Source organism: Diospyros lotus, chromosome 10, assembly GCF_014633365.1.
Source record: "Diospyros lotus cultivar Yz01 chromosome 10, ASM1463336v1, whole genome shotgun sequence".
Lineage (NCBI taxonomy): Eukaryota > Viridiplantae > Streptophyta > Magnoliopsida > Ericales > Ebenaceae > Diospyros > Diospyros lotus.
Window position 1 is genome coordinate 8470396 of NC_068347.1, and position 17923 is coordinate 8488318.

The window sequence follows — 17923 nt, forward strand, 5'->3', positions numbered from 1 at the left end:
TACTTCTCCCTTTCTCTCTTATCTAGGGATGTGCAATCGGTTTTAACCGAACCGAATCGCCCAAAAATTGTGAACCGAACCGAACCGAACCAAATGCAATAACCGAACCGAACCGAACCAAATGCAATAATCGAACCGAACCGACTGACCAACCCCAACAAACCGATCTAACCGAAACCGATCTAACCGAACCCTAAACCATGCTAACCGAACCGAAACCGAAAACCGAACTGGAAACAAACTAAGAGACCAGATTTGCTGTTGCTGCCGGCCACCTAGCCGGCCGGCGATTCCGATGATCAGAACTGATCATCGGATTCCCCCAACCACGGTGACCCACATACCCAAAAACTAAAAGCATCTAATGGTTGGATTTTAGTAGATCTAGGTTTCAAAATTTCAATGTAAAAGAGAAATAGAGTGCAAACTTACCGAAAAACCATCGGTGCAATCTTCGTCTTCGTCTCCGGCCTTTGTCTTCTTCTTCGGCATCGACGACGGATGGTGGAGGGAGAGAGAACAGATGAAGTGATGAAGTCAAAAAGCCTTTGGCCAGTGCCTAATCCACGAAGCTTCGAAGAGCCTTCGTCTTCCCCATCGCCTTCGAAGAGCCTTCGTCTTCCCCATCGCCTTCGCTTTTGCCTTCGCCTTTGCCTTCGTATTCGCCATCGCCAGATCTGTGAACTCGAAATCCAATCGAGATGAAATGTTGAGACGCGAGAGAGAGATAGAGAGAGAGAAGAACGAAGAACAGAGAAATGAAATGTCGCGCCCGCGTGCGTGACTCGTGAGGGGGGGAGTTCGGTTCGCGTGAGGGGGGGTTGCGGCCGGTTCGGTTCAAGTGAGTGAGGCTATGTTTTACAAGTTCGGTTCGGTTCAGTTTTTTTGGTATTTTTATCAAAATAACCGAACCGAACCGAATAACCGATTTTTAAACAAAAATATAACCGAACCGAACCATTATTTTTGAAAAACCGAATCGAATCGACCGAACTTTTCGATTCGGTTCGGTTAGTTCGGTTTAACCGAATTTTTGCTCACCCCTACTCTTATCTCTCTTTGTCTTTTTATCTAACTAATGGTGATGGATCCCAATTACCTATTAGGTTGCAAACCGCTTAGTCTCTCTAATTTATCGTTCAATCACCATAGTTTTCCCTCATTTTTGCTCTTGGTCTTCATTTCTTCCCAATGCAAAGGTGATTATACGGGTGGCAATTCGTGTTGGTGGGTCGTAATCGTGTCGTGTCGAGACACACGTATAACAGGTATCAGGCTTAACTCGAACACGACTCGTTTAATAATCGTGTCAAATTTCTTAAATCCGAACACGACACGTTTATTAAACGTGTAACATGACACGACCCGTTTAACTAAATGTGTCGTGTCGTGTCATGTCGTATCACCTGTTAACCTGTTTAACCCGTTTAATTTAAACAGGTCGTGTTGTGTCACCTGTTAAACGTGTTATTTAGTTTTAAACGTGTTATTTCATGTATAATTGTGTTAACGTGTTCAGATCAACCCACTAACCCTTTTAATTAAACGTGTCATTTCGTATATAATCGTATTAACATGTTCGGTTCAATCCGTTAACACGTTTAACTAAACGTGTCATTTCGTGTCTAAACAGGTTAGATGAGTTGGCCCGCCTAAGACACGAAAATAGTCATGTCATAAACGAATTGACCCAAACCCAATTAACCCTAACTTTAACCCACTTAACTCCATGTTGTTATATCGTGTCGTGTAATTGAATCATGTACAAAATTACCAGCCCTAAGTGATCATTCATCTTCAATTGACCACTCCTTAGTCAATCGTAGTTCATGATGCTAACGACTCTTCGTGATGTACTGTTATCTCTTTTTTTTTTTTCTCTTTTTCACCCTCTTGCCCATAGATAACCCCATTTGTGATGGGTTTCCCAAAACTCCATTGTCAATCTCTTTCTTTTTCTTTCTCATGCACGCACATTGTTGGTCAACGCTAAGTTTTACTATGGTAACGATTCTCTTTCTTACCCCATCTCCTTCCCCGTTCTATTTTTTTGTTTGTAAAATATGGATAAAATTAATTATTTTAAATTTTAAAGAAATAGGATGCCACCTTTTTTTTAATTTATGGACATGCATGTTTTTTTATGTTTTTTCAAAATTTCAAATGTGAAGTGTTATGGGGTTTATGTTTATTTAAATTTTAAATAGAAAATAATAAAGTTGCATTTGTTTAAATTTCAAAACGCAAAAATCATATCAATTTTTTATTTAAGTTTTAAATTTACTAAAAAAAACTAATAAATAACTTAAAGGAATATTTTTGAAATAAAAAATTATAAAATAATATAATATTTTAAAAACGTTTGAATTTTAAACTTATTCTAATATTTATATAAATAACTGAATAATAAATTAAAAATTGTTCAAAAATCCCAATACATAGAAAAATACATTAGTCAAAAAATTTTAATGTGGGATTATTCTAATATTTAATATCTAAAAATTAATTAAATAATAAAATAAAAAAATAGTTTTTGTTTGAGTTTTAAAACTGTGACTGAAAGGTGAGTTTGTTTTAACTATCTACTAAAAAATTTTTTTTTTTTTTTGTTTGGGCAAAACTCATGAAATATTTCTCTGTCTTATCCCGGGTAGGTCTCATATTTAAAATATGTCGGGTCAAATATTATTAATATTTTTAGCACCTCAATTTTTTTTTTTATATGCCAAATTGCTAACAAGGCTCTGGACATAGCCTTGCCGGGTCCCGAGGCAAGTCCCGTGTTGGACATTGGTTCGGGCAAGCCCATACGGGGCAACCCTCCTCTTGCTTACAACCTTCTTAATAAGCATCCGGTACACCACACACTTCATGCTATAAGATATGTCTTGGCAAACAATTTTGGTCCAATCCATGCTTAACTCACTAGGTTAAGTCACTTTCCATGCATCGCCAAGGAGATTGTGATAAGTGCCCAGCCACTTGTCCTTATCCCCTCACTTGGGAATATAAATAAGGGTCCATCCACTGTTTTTAAGGGATCAATTTATAAAAACTCGAATAGAACACATATATTTGCTCATCTTAAGCATACTTATCGTTTAACTTGCTTGTTTTTCTTTTGATTTGTTTCTTCAACGTGTTGACTGATATATATAAGCATTAAAGGGACTGCATGGGATAATTTCCAGCATGTTTTCTAATCACATTTCAATCCTGCAAAGCACTTCATATCTTCACAAGATCGATCTCCTCTAGGACGAAGGCCTCCTTCTTCTCATCAAAGATTACAACCTCTCCTCGAGGAAGAAGCCCTTCCTTCTCAAGTACTGGACATGTCCTGCACAACGACACCTGCTTCTTCAAGGATTTGGAGTTACTCCTTCAAGACCTAAAGTCACACTGCACCTAGCTAGCAACAACTCATATCCTCCCAACTCCTCGATGACCTGTCCCTAACTCCTGGGAGAACATCCTCCTACATTGCTTCACAATGTTGATCTTTTTGTGCTACAACCGTGCTCTACCTCCACAACGTTTAGATTCCAAGATTGCAATTTTAATTGTTGTATTTCAATAACAATAGAATTACATGTAATCTATTTTTTCTATAGCAACAAAATCCCATCTACGTGAATATATATCTTAATAAGAATTACTACTTTTAATCATCTAATAATATGATTAAAACAAATTTTGATGCTTAATTACAGTATAAACTCCCAGCAGGTAACTATATAAATTGTAGATTACAAGATCAGACTCTTAAGAAAAAGCCAAAACACAAACACAGACGAATTACAACACAATATTCTAAAAATCACACTCCTCTATGTCCAGGCGATCGAGATGCATGTAACATGTTCAAGATCATCTCCCTAAACATCATTATTTAATCATCTTTAGATAAGAGAAACAAAGAGCCAGTAGAGTAATTAGGCTCAGTTAGGAGTAAACATGGCCTCCTCGTAACAGTGTTTGGTAATTAGCCATGGAATTATTGCGAGCCCAAATGATTTCACAGGCAGGACAACTTGTTTGCATTCCTCCTCCAGGTTTTGTGTAGGTACTTGGACCAGGTGTATGATTAGGAATGCCGCCGGGATTAGCATTAGGATCACCAATGATAACAATAACAGGCTGAGGGCCAGGGCCGAAGCCTCCTGGTGGGACGAAGCCTCCTGGTGGCACGTAGCGGCCCGGTGGCACGTAGCCGCCTGGTGGGACGAAGCCGCCTGGGGGGACGCCGCCGCCTGGGGGGACGAAGCCGCCTGGGGGGACGCCGCCGCCTGGGCCGCCTCCGGGGATAAAGTTTGCGTTATTTTGATTGGGACCTCCCATTGTAGAAACAAAATTAATCAGCTGGTAAAATGAAATGAAAAATGAGGCCTCCTGGCCTGGCCTGGGGTTTGAGATGACAGAGACTAGCTGTCCGTCTATCTATTTATATACTCCACCACGCATAACTTGACTTCCATAATAGAATTGGTAAAATTTCCCAGGCTGGCTGGCGGATCGATCTCATCCACTCTATACTCATAAATCAAATATAGAAAGACTTCAACCCAAAAATATTATAAATATATAATTCCAAGTCTTGTTCTCACCAAAAAGAAATTTGCAGTCTTGTTGACAAACTGATTGTTTTAATTAATCTAATAAAGTTTATACATCTCTGTACCAATTTGGATATTTATTTATTTAAGCTTATATTGACAACTATCCATGCATGAATCTAAACAGAAATATTATCTTTACCCAGAGTTTTGTACATTTCTTTAAACGCTCTATTAAATAATGAGTATAAGGTACAAATTTTATATACAAATAATATTTTATGAATGTAAATAGCCACCTATCCTGAATTATATAACCCAATCATTCATATTTTGTTAATTCATATGTTTGGTAGATATCTGACTTTCCTAGGTAGTGATGGAAGCATGCTTAATTACATGGGAGTATTAGTTGTTTGGGTGTGATGGAGAATATCTAATTAACTTTGGGCAAAATTATAAAAACATTTTTTTTTTTTTGAAGTTTTCAAAAAGCAGTATGCGTCCTAGGATACTTAGATAAAAATTTGGCCCAAAGCAAACAAGTATTCGAGATTCTAAATCTAGGTCAAGATCTAATTTAAGAGTATATCAAACTCAAGTAGCTAGATAACCCAATCCATATGATTGGATCCACCCTAATCTAGACCAAAACTCCACCTAGTAAGACTAATCCATGGGTTGAGATCTGATTGTCCACTTGGTATGATCATTGCTCTCTATTAGCCCAATCGAGGAACATAGAATTTTTACTCAATTATTATTTTGATATATTTTATTAATTTTATGTCTTATTCGATTAAAATTTTATTAACTTTCATATTTAATAAATTATTTTGAATATTATGGTCATAACATCAAAACCTAATAGGACTAAAATAGCACATCAAGCTAAAAAATTAAGATATTTAATACACAAGTGTTGTTTGTGAAAGTTGGTTAAAACTAACTTTTCAATCACATTCACTTGGTTATATAGAAATATTTAATGAAATTTTACTAGATTTTCAAAGAGTAATAAATTGAGATTGCTACTCAACTAAAAAATACTTCTTTCTTGATCAAAGAAAAGTTATTCTACTAAGTACACAACATGACATATTTCATTAAAATACAATTATCCAAATAACTATTCATAATCACACATATAAGTCAAGTAATTTATTACTACTTGACTGATATAGAACAAATGAAAATTTTCTAGATTGCAAATACGTTGAGCACAATATATATTACTCAATCAGAAGTTTTCATTTTCTAAATTCAAATAAAGATCATTCATTCTAGATTATGCATAAAAAAAACAAAAACAAAAAAAAAATGTAGCATACAATTCAAAAATGCAGCAACATGATTTTTCAATCTTATTTATCTAGTCATGCATAAGTTGAATAACTTATTATTTGATTGAAACAAAACATATATGATTTTGTTTTATTCTATAACCTTTAAAGCATCATCATACACATATACTACTAATGCATATTACGAGTAATTCTTGGAATATAGATACTCTAGAATTTTATTACTCAAATGTATTGAAATTATACTTGATTCACAAGTTAGACTAGGCACATAAAACAACACTTGAATGTATTGCTTATTAAGCAACAAAAATTCAATTTTATAAGTTCTTCAGGAGTTCCTTTTTAAATTTTAGGATTTGAGAACTTTAGCAATTTGATATTAAATATCAAATAGGAAATTTAAGAATTTATATGTAAGATAGATTTGCTTTTCAAGAAATGCTGCCACATATTTTGAACACTCAAAACACATGACCTCCACATGATACTTATGCATTATGGATATTTAGAATATCTCTTGAAATCCTATAATAACCTATTAAGATAGAGCAAGAACATTCTTAACATCTCCTTAAAAATATGATAATTGAACATATGCTAAAATATAAAACAACCTATCATCACAAGCTCATCATAACATATGAGAACATTAAAGTTTGAGCATAAAACATTTATCATCAAAACATTTTAATAGCAAACTCAACACCCCAGGTAAGCCCAAAAAAGACCTAGTAAGGACATACTGTGACAAAAAGGTCATCTCAGCTTCAACTAAAAGACCACATTCAAGACAATTGTTTCTCACAGACAAGGTAAGTAAATTGTTATCTTAGTACGATTATTTGTGAAATACTTTGCAAAGATTTATAAATATTCAATGAAGTACTAACACTTAGTGTAGTAAAAATATGCAATATGAGCAAGAATATAAAATTAAGAAATGAACATGAAAGCGTCAAAAGAAAACAACTTTCATTAATGATAAAAGGAAAGTACATAATGTTATATAAAAAATAGAAAACCTAACTAAGGCTAGATGGGAGCTCCACAGGAGGCGTCAAAGAAAAGACAAGAGGATGGAATGTAGTACCTGGAATCTTTATAGGATTTGTCTATTTTAAAGAACATGATATGCCTTGAAAATCTAAGGAAAAGTAGGAAAATCTTGAGGGCAAAAAATGGTGATTCTTAGAAATGAGGGACAAAATATAATTTCTTAAAAATATTTGGAGGATAGTTTGAGGCAATGGTTAGCACTCAAGGGTAAAAGGATCCTAGAAGAGGCCTTAAAATATTTTTGAGAAACAAAAGGATGACATTTCAAGGGGGCAAAGTGAGCTTTTAGAAACCTAGGGGTGAAAGTGTAATTTGTGGAAACCTTGGGGCTGGAATCGTAATATTGGAAAACTAGCTAAAAATATCTATAAAAAATATCAAGAATTAACCAATCAAAGGCATCCAAGTGTCCCTAAGGTGTGGAAGCACCCTATTGGCCGAAAACTTCTATATAAACCATAGTCATTCAACTAAAATCCATTCCAAGCCAAGTTTGAGCCAATCTTTGGCTAAATTGAGGGGTGTAAAGGTGAGAATTGTATAGGGGGAATTTTGGAGGAAATGAAAGAGAAAAATGGGGGAAAATGAAAGAGAATGAGAGGTTTGCTAGAAAACGGACAGCCACCGGGAAACACCTGCAACCGTAAGAAAAAATAAAAGGTAAATCCAATTTCTCAGCATAATCTTATAGAGAACTGAACGAGAAGTCTGTAAGTTCAAACGGAAGGCGAAATGGAGCTCAGATAAGGGAGATTTGGCTATTTTAAATGGCAGCCCGAAAGTCCGGCGAAAGGGGCAGCGGCGCCTATAACACACGCGTTGTGGACTGCTACAAGTGGTCGCGCATGGCCACCCTTCTGGTGGCGTGTGCTGGCGCGTGTGAAGCCTCATTCCCTTCAAACTTTTATGTAATGCTCATCTTTTAATTCCCTACAACCCTATATAAAAATATTTTGAGTTTGTGACACGAAACTCCTGCAACTGCGGCAAAACCAAGGCCGATATCCTGTGAACAGTAACTTTGAAAGGTAAACCGGCAAGATGAGTGGTTCTTGCATCCAATAAACTACATATTGGTTATATGCTGGTTTATTTGTGTGATGTTTGTGGCTTACACTTCATGTTTCTCTTTGTTTAAGCATATTTCCTTGTTCCTATATGCATCACCGGTATTGTGGGTGGTTGATGAGGTGGGTGTGGTGATTTGGGGAAGGAATTTGGTGCCTTCAATGGGGCTAAGGAGTCTGGTGCCCTCGGTAGGGCTAAGGACGTCTGACCCTATAATACCCTTGGTGAGTTATGATAAAATTGTCAATTAAGAGAATAATAGTATAGGGAAATTTCCATAATTGCCCTTGATTTAAAGAGAAGGCACATAATATATAGGATGCCTTAAGAAGGGCAAAACGGTAATTTGGAGTCCCATCCCATAAAAGATAAATTATTTTTGGAGAAAATATTTATATTGGAGAATTGATTTTGGGAGAATTTAATTCTTGTTTAAATGCATGGATAATTAGAAATTAAATGGAAGCCAAGTAGGTTAGATTGGTAACACATGGCAAGATCTCATGAAAGGGATTAAATTAAAAATATGGGAATAAGAAATTGTTGGATTAAGTATAAGTGGGACACTTGGCATGATCTTGTGAAGCAAGAGTGGGATTAAAAGAAATTCGAAAAGAAAAGAAAAATAGTCTCTCAAGCATTAAATGAGAGTCATTATGGTGAGAATTAAAAAAATTCCTTATTAAATAGAAATTAGTCATGCATTTATGTGGGAAAATAGTGGATTAAAATAAATGCAAATTAAAGGAGATTATGTCTTTCAAGAGTAATTTAAATTAAATAAAAAAGAAATATATATTAGTCTCCATTATATGCTTGAAAATTTATGGGATTTAAATTAAATGAGAAATGGGGAAAATAGTCAATCTTGAAATTAGTCATTCTTTCTTAATTTTTGAAAATTGGAGAATTATGGGAATTGGAGATTTGATCCAATGGTTGAGGATTTAGCTTGAAAATGATTAAGATCTAATGGCTACAATTGAGTCTTGAAAGTGGCATGGATTGTTAAATTTGCAAATTAAATAAATATCTAATAAGTCTAATAAAAGAATGGATGATGGAGATTTAGTCTCTAGTTTATCGTCAAGGGTGGAGATTTAAAGAGGCTAGATGGCAAGGATTGTGTTTCTCTAAAGAGTAGAGATGGGTGCCCTTAAAATCAAAGGCTAGGATTAAGTTTATCAAAAGCACAAGGATTGTGCTAGTTTCAAGGGTTGTGATTTATTCTTCAAAAAGATTGATCAAGAGCTAGTAATTAGTCTTGAACTTGTGAGATGTCAAGACATTATATAAAAGAAGAGAAATCTCTAAGATGAGGTTTTGCTTGGTGAAGAAAATAGAGAACAAAGGAGAGTTCTCTTGTGAGCTTCCAAATGAGAGAAAGGTAAGCCTTGATTTAAATCTCTTCTAGAAAGAAAGAAAATCTTCATTTCTCTAGTCTTCAAAATCATTAATGCTTTAAGAATTCTTTTCTTAAGGTGGTTGAAAGCCAAAGAGAGAGTCTTGGCAAGTGAGGGCTTGAAGCTTCAAAGAAAAAAAGGTAAGGGATGACCCCAAGTGGTGGGGTTTGCTTGCATTTGTAATTGTTTTGTATGAGTTGCATGTAATGGTCATATTTGCATGTTTTGTGTTCTAGTGGACCTATGGCCATATGGAGGACTAGTGATGTGGGTGGGGTTAGTTGGTGCCTTAACCTATGTGCTTATGAGGGCATGGAGGACTACCCATTATATGCATTGCATTTGCATTACATGTTTATTTCTCATGTTACATTTACTTTTGCATAGCACTCTTACTGAGCATTGGCTCATAAGATCCTTTGACCTCTATGTAGGTGGGGAATCTTCTAAAGGAAAGAGAGTTTTGGAAGGTTAAAGGTAATGGAGCAAGAGAAATGCATGTGAAGTTAAATGTATTTTGTTGATTTAGTGGATGTTGATGTATTTATTTTAGTTAAATATGTATGAATGCTTAATGTGGATGAATGGTGGAAAACTTAGATGTTTTGGAAGGCATTTGAGGTATATAAGCATTTTGGAAAGTTTGAGTTAAAAAGGAAAAAATATATATATAGTTTTTAAATTAAGAAAATTTAGTGGCAGCAAGCTGGGCGTGCCTGGGCGCAGCAAGTGCAGCTGCGCGCAGCAGGCCAGCGCGCTGGGGCCCGGCTGGGCTACCGCTGCTCGTCCCCCTGCTGCTGTTTGAAATTTATTTTTTATTATTATTTTTTTTCTGTTTATTTAATTATATATGATATTTTTGGAATTTTTGAAATAAAAGCATGTTTAAATAAATAAATAAATAAATGATTATTTAAACCTCCAAATTAATTATTAAATTAATATAAATTTTGAGAAAATTGTGGGAAAATTCCTATATTTTGAAAAATAAATAAGGGAGTATTTTCCTTGAATTTAAAAATGGATGAGGATGCTTGATATTTGAATTTCAAAAATTTATTTCCTAAAAGTTGGAAATTTGAGGTATTTTGAAATAATTAAAAAGAAAAATCAATGGAGATTTGATAAGGAAAATTTTATTAAATTTTTCCAAAGAAATGTTAATCCAAATATTTCTAAAGGATTTGGAAGTGAGAAAATGGGTTAATAGTTGGGGCAAAGAAAAATTATTTTCTTATAATTAAGGCCTTATGCCATAATTTAAATGAAACAAGTGAGTTAGTTTATTTTGTTAAATCCTGGGAAGTCATTCTTAGCTCTTCATTAAGAGCTTGAGAATGGGTGACAATTTGTGAGGTTTCGGGTTTTATTTTCGCGGGGTCGTTTTGATATTTCTCGGATCCTTGAGTGGAGCGAAGGGAGGGCAAAGCCTAGTTCCCACCTAGGTCGTTTCTCATTGAAACGTAGCCGTCTCTTTATCTTTGCCCTAGCATGTGAATAGTTAGCTGATTATTCGTAAGTAATCCCCGTAGGTAGGAGCGGGGCGTTACAGTTTGGTATCAGAGCGTGGTTTTAGTTTGAGATGGGATTTCATGATTGTTGGGCATTATAGTTATGTTGATATGATTGTTATGGTGGTGATGTCCTTGGGTTAATGTCTATGGTGTGGTGTTTGTGCGTAGGTATGGAGAGACGAACCCCATTTCGTTCAGTGTGGCTAGTGCGAGACTATATCCGGAGGTTGAAGGCCCAATGGACTTTAGCCCTATCAATCATGAAACTCGGTGAGTCCATCCAGCGTTACCTCAACAGGGTGGAGGACCTCATAGTGGAGACCCCGGGCACAGCCTTACCTCCTGGATTATTGGGAGAAGTAAAGGTGCACTATGTGAAGGAGTTACTCCATGGCAAATGGAGGCGATACGCGAGGAGGATTGCTAGGCAGCCATGAGTGTCTCAAAACTTTGCCTTATTCGTTGAGATGATCTGAGCAATGGACATGTGGCAGTCTAGAGAGGTCGTCCGTGGGCATGTGGGACCGGATGAAGTAGAGAGCAAAGACAAATCAACAAACCCTCCAATAGTCCAATCCAAGAAGCCAGAAGGAGCCAAATTTAAAAAGGAAAGGTATTGCAAGAAGTGCCTGAAAAGATATGCTAGCAAAAAGTGTGGGACGCAAAAGCAAGGGAGCATGTTGCTTTGTTTGTGGAGAAACTGGACATTTTGCGAGAGACTGCCCTTCGAGGAAAACATTGAAGATTGAGGAAGCGGCCAAAAATGAGGTGACATATTGCTATGCTTGTAAACAACGGGGACACTATGCATGGAACTGCCCCCAGCAAGGTAAGTCTGACCAAGGAAAGAAGCCAGAAGGAAAATCAGGTCCATAACCAGCTCGAGTGTTTCATCTGACAAAGGCGGAGGCGGATACTGACCCGAGCGTGGTGGAAGGTACGCTCTTCATCCACACTACTCCTGTGCATGCATTGGTGGACCCTGGTGCCACTCATTCATTCATAGCAAATGAGTTTGCTAAGAGTTTGGGTCTTGAACCCTCAATAATAGGGCATGGAGTTAGGATTCAGTCTCCAATTGGGGAGACTACGGAGACTAATTTAATAGTCCGAGATTGTGATGTGGATATTGAGGACGAGAAATTTAAGATAAATTTGATACTTATGGAGATGCATGATTTCGATGTCATCCTAGGTATGGATTTTCTTTCTCGATATTGCGCCAGTATGAACTGTTTGGGAAAGACAGTGGAATTGGAATGTCCGGGGGGAAAGGTGGTGAAGTTTAAGGGACCACGGTTTGCTAGGCAGTTAAAATTTGTATCAGCCTTGAAAGTGTGCAAATGGTTGAAAAATGGAGCATATGGATTTATAGCTCATGTTATGGTGGTCGACGATAAGTCAGAAAAGAAGCTGGAGGATGTAGAAGTAGTGAGGGAGTTCTTGGATGTTTTTCCAAAAGACTTATCAGAGCTACCTCTAGATCGAGAAGTGGAGTTTGCCATTGAACTGTTGCCGGAAACAACACCAATTTCTATACCCATTTATCGAATGGTCCCGGCTGAATTGAGGGAGCTTAAAGTACAACTTCAAGATTTGATGGATAAAGGATTTATTCGACCAAGTATTTCCCCATGGGGAGTTCCAGTTTTGTTTGTAAAGAAGAAAGATGGCAGTTTGCAATTGTGTATCAATTTTCGAGCACTCAATAAAGTGACAGTGAAAAATAAGTACCCATTGCCCAGAATTGGAGAGTTATTTGATCAATTGAAAGGCGCCAGAATATTTTCAAAAATTGATCTGCGCTCGGGGTACTATCAACTGAAAGTTAGAAGTGAGGATATACCCAAGACGGTGTTTCGATGTCGATATGGACACTTCGAATTTTTGGTGATGCCATTCGGGTTAACCAATGCATCTGCAACTTTTATGGATCTCATGAATAGAGTGTTTAAACCATTTCTAGACCAGTTTGTGATCGTCTTTATCAATGATATCTTGGTGTACTCAGCTAGTGAGGCGGAGCACTGTGATCATTTGAGGATGGTGCTAGAGAAGTTGTGTAACGAAAGGCTATATGCCAAAATTTCCAAATGTAGCTTCTAGCTGAGAGAAGTGGTGTTTCTTGGCCATGTAATTTCGAGTGACGGTGTATCAGTGGATCCATCCAAGATAGAGGCCATTAAGAACTGGCACCGACCAAGGTCAGTGTTTAAAGTGAGAAGTTTTCTGGGGTTAGCTGGATACTATCGACAATTCGTTGAAGGATTTTCGAAAATTGCTCTACCACTGACTCGTTTAACTCATAAGAATGTGAAGTTTGTATGGGATGACAAGTGTGAACAGAGTTTTGAGGAACTTAAGAAGCGGTTAACCACAACGCCGATTTTGACCCTACCTGAGGGTTCTGGAGGATTCGTGGTCTATAGTGATGCTTCGGGATCGGGATTAGGCTGCCTATTGATGCAGCATGGTAAAGTGATTGTTTATGGGTCGCGTCAATTATGACCTCATGAGAAGAACTACCCTGTCCATGATTTGGAACTGGCTACAGTTATCCACGCCTTGAAGATTTGGCGACATTATTTATATGGTGAGAAATTTGAGATATATACCGATCATAAAAGCCTAAAGTATATCTTCTCCAAAAAGAAGCTGAACATGAGACATCGCCGATGGATGAAGTTCTTGAAGAACTACGATTGCACCATCCATTATCATCCAGGGCAGGCGAATGTTGTGGCGAATGCCCTTAGTCGTAAGGATCTTGCAGTCGCGACTGGGATGATGATGCGGGAATGGTAGCTGATAAAGGTGTTCAGTAGCCTAGCCGTGGGTGTAGTGCCTGAGAACAGAATGTCCATGGTGGCTAGTCTGCAAATTCAGCCAGGTTGGTGGGAGGAGATATGTCAGGCTACCGGGGAGGATCAGAGGCTTCACCAATGGGTGGATGAGAAGGGTCAGCCAGTGAATATAGGTTTTGAGTACAAGGATGGAATCTTGAGGATGAACGGGCGAATTTATATTCCTAATAATGAAGAATTAAGGCAAAGGATTCTAGATGAAGCGCATCGATCAAAGTACATTGTTCATCCAGGGGCAAACAAGATGTATAAGGACTTGAGGTAAGTTTATTGGTGACCTAGAATGAAGTGAGGTGTGGCTTAGTATGTAGCCAAGTGTGACGCATGCCAGCGTATTAAGATCGAGCATTAGTGACCAGCGGGATTGTTACGACCGTTAGAGATTCCAGAATGGAAGTGGGAGTACATTTCTATGGATTTCATCGTGGGATTGCCTAGGACAACAAGGAAGAAAGACTCGATATGGGTTGTTGTCGACAGGCTAACAAATTCGGCTCATTTTATACCTGTTCGAACTGGTCAAGGTGCGGAAGAGTTGTCATGGATTTATGTCCGGGAGATTGTGCGGCTGCATGGGACCCCAGTCAGCATTGTGTCTGATAGAGATTCAAAATTTTTGTCGAGATTTTGGACGTGTTTGCAAGAGGAATTGGGAACGAGATTGAATTTTAGTACTGCATATCACCCCCAAACAGACGGCTAGATAGAGCGGGTGAACCAGGTTTTGGAAGACATGTTGCGGGCATGTGTCTTGGAATTTGGAGGAAGTTGGGACGAGTACTTGCCATTAGTGGAGTTCTCATATAATAATAGCTATCAGAGTAGCATTGGCATGGCACCGTATGAAGCGTTGTATGGCAGGCAATTCAGATTGCCTTCATGCTGGCTTGAGGTGGGCGAAAGGCAGTTGGCCAGGATTGAAATGGTGCAGCAAGCCTCTGAGAAGATTGATGTGGCGAGAAGGTGTATGAAGATTGCTCAAGATTGCCAAAAGTACTATGCGGATCACCGCACTTGGGATTTGGAATTTCAAGAAAGGGATTGAGTATTTCTTCGGATTTCACCACAAAGACCATCAATGAGGAATCGAAAGCAATGGAAGCTTAGTCCAAGGTTTATGGGACTGTATAGGATCATTGAGCGAGTGGGTCCTTTGGCCTATCAATTGGCCTTGCCTAACGAATTAGCTAGATTTCATGATGTGTTCCATGTGTCACAATTGCGGAAGTACATACCGGATCCAAGAATGGAAGTTCCTGAGGAAGAGGTTGAGATTCATCAGAACCTAACCTATATTGAGAGGCCAGCGAAAATCTTGGACCGCAAGGAGAAGAAGTTGAGGAATAAATCAATTCTTCTAGTTAAAGTTCAGTGGAACCATCACTCTGATCGGGAAGCAACATGGGAGCTAGAAGAAGATTTAAGGCGCAATTTCCCAAATTATTTGTTGATGTAATGGAAGAGTAGCTTTGATGTATTGATCAATTCTATTAATGGAAATGAAATTTCGAGGATGAAATTCTTTTAAGAGGGGTGAAATGTAATAGCCTTGGTGAGTTATGATAAAATTGTCAATTAAGAGAATAATGGTATAGAAAAATTTCCATAATTGCCCTTGAATTAAAGAGAAGGCACATAATATATAGAATGCCTTAAGAAGGGCAAAACGATAATTTGGAGTCTCATCCCATAAAAGGTAAATTATTTTTGGAGAAAATATTTATATTGGAGAATTGATTTTAGGAGAATTTAATTCTTGTTTAAATGCATGGATAATTAGAAATTAAATGGAAGTCAAGTAGGTTAGATTGGTAACACTTGGCAAGATCTCATGAAAGGGATTAAATTAAAAATATGGGAATAAGAAATTGTTGGATTAAGTGTAAGTGAGACACTTGGCATGATCTTGTGAAGCAAGAGTGAGATTAAAAGAAATTCAAAAAGAAAAGAAAAATAGTCTCTCAATCATTAAATGAGAGTCATTATGGTGAGAATTAAAGAAATTCCTTATTAAATAGAAATTAGTTATGCATTTATGTGGGAAAATGGTGGATTAAAATTGTAATACCTGAGATACAGTAAATATCCTGATTTTAGGCCCTAGAGAAATTTCAGTGAGTATGTATAAATTTAGTAGCAAAATTTATTTAATGATATAAGGTATGTGACCCTAAAGAAATTATTAGAGTATAAATTTATTTTTAGTGGTATGTAATTAATTTAGTTTAAATCATATAGTATAAATATGCTTATAAATAGTGCTTATGCTAGAAATTATAGTATGTACTATTATATGTATAAATATGTAAATAAGTATAAATGTATATGTATATGTATGTAAATGTATATGTATATGAATGTATATGTATATATATATAAATATAAAAAAAAATGCAAAATCTGGCAGAAGATCGAAGCAGGCGCGCACCATGCTCTGGCCGCGCCTACAAACAAGAAATCAGGGTAAGGGGGGCGTTTAATGGGAAATGGCCATAGGAATGGCCTCAAGGACGCGTGGCACCCTCGATTTGACCGTTCGAGGCCGAGTTTGGCTATAAATAGCTGCGATCAAGCAACCCCATTCATCTAAAAATTTTTACTTCTTAGAGCAGTGGATTGAGGTAGCATTTGCGAGTTTTAAAAGTAGGGTTGTGATCCTTGCATTGTGGGCAAGCTTCCTGGAGCATTTGGTGGCCAACGGAGCAGCGAAGAAGAGGAAATCAAGCTCGTCGGAAAACACGCAAGTCGTCGGAGCTACGCCTTCGATCGACAAATCGAGGTACTTCTTGTGTTTTTTTCTCGATTTTAAGGCCATATTTGGGTTCGGGAATTCGGGTTTAGGGGGGGTAGGGCCTCGTTTCGAAGCTCGGGGGCTCAGGAGGTTCGCTGGCAGCGAGGAAGCCGCCAGAGAAGAAGAACCAGACTGGGCGCATGGCTGCACGCGCTCGCGAGTAGGAAGAAGGCGTGTGCCTTCCACGCACCCGTAAGTAAATAAATAAAAGAAAAGAAAATGAAAGAAAACAAAAGAAATAAAAAAAAATAAAAAATAAAAGAAATAAAATCTTGAAATTTTTTTTATTAAATCTGGAATTTTATTTATGTCTTGTTTTATGAAAAAATATTCTGGAGAATGTTAAATTAGTCATTTATTTAAATAGTTCTTCTATTATGGAAATAAGGAAAAAAATAGGAAATTAATTTGGAAAATTCCAAGAAAATTTCAGAATACTAGAAATATTATTTAAGGAATATTAGTAAAGAGAAATTAGATTTTATGATAGTCTAGATAATTTTTATGTAATTTTTGAAGAAATAAGGCTTAGAAATAAAGAGAAATTATAGAAATTATGAAAAAAAATAGTAAAATGATATTCTAAGAATAAATTTAATGTTTTTGGAGTCCTTGAGGACGAGAAGATTGAGCAATAGCCGCTCGACAAGATTTTCGAGGAGAACACGCTTTTCGAGACAATTTAACTGTAAGTGTACCGTTTCAAGCTTAGTACGATTATAAATGTTTATATTCGAGAATGCTTACATCATATTGACATACTATGAAATGTACCCATCACTTAGATTGCATCCATGACATGATTATGAAATGCATAAATACACGTTGATGTCATTGCCCATATGCATATGAGGCCGTAGGGAGTACGAACTGGCACTGTTGCCTTACCAAGGGTGCACCCATACACCCCGGCTTCGAAAGAGATGGCCGTTAAAATGGTAGGTAGCATGAGGGGTGCAGTTGACACCTACGAGGAAAGACATTGCATACACACATGACATACCATTATGTACCCTTACTTAGATGATTCATCATCTAACTTGGGTTTGCCCCTGGAACATTCAACCTTCCAGTCGGGATTTGCAGTGATGATACAGAGGTTGAAGATGTGTAGTGACGCGAGACGTCAAGAAATGAGTAAATGTGCCATGTTATGTTGTAATATGAATAGTTCAAAAATTAAGTACCTTTTAATTTATTTTCAGAAGCTTATGTATCAACTTTATAATAAATGCCATGTTCAATTATTATGTAATGCCATGAGCAGGTTCGATTCAGCTTCCGCTTTATATGATTGTATTTACCTTTAGTGTATAAATTAAGCACTAGATAGGTTTTAGGGAATTTCAGAAATAATGTAATAA

General features: G+C 37.0%; 3 protein-coding genes across 3 annotated transcripts; 2 read left to right on the top strand and 1 right to left on the bottom strand.

Annotated features, from left to right (window-relative positions):
• Positions 1-3945: 3945 nt before the first annotated feature.
• On the bottom strand, positions 3946-4341 carry LOC127811077 (U1 small nuclear ribonucleoprotein C-like). Its single transcript, XM_052350789.1, has one exon. It carries the CDS (start codon positions 4339-4341, stop codon positions 3946-3948), a length of 396 nt encoding a protein of 131 aa, XP_052206749.1.
• Positions 4342-13766: 9425 nt separating this feature from the next.
• LOC127811078 (uncharacterized) lies at positions 13767-14813 on the top strand. Its single transcript, XM_052350790.1, has 3 exons — positions 13767-14029; positions 14207-14351; positions 14472-14813. Exons 1-3 carry the CDS (start codon positions 13767-13769, stop codon positions 14811-14813), a joined length of 750 nt encoding a protein of 249 aa, XP_052206750.1.
• Positions 14814-14846: 33 nt separating this feature from the next.
• LOC127811080 (uncharacterized) lies at positions 14847-15224 on the top strand. The gene has a single exon (XM_052350791.1). The coding sequence runs from the start codon at positions 14847-14849 to the stop codon at positions 15222-15224; it is 378 nt and encodes a 125-aa protein (XP_052206751.1).
• Positions 15225-17923: the final 2699 nt, after the last annotated feature.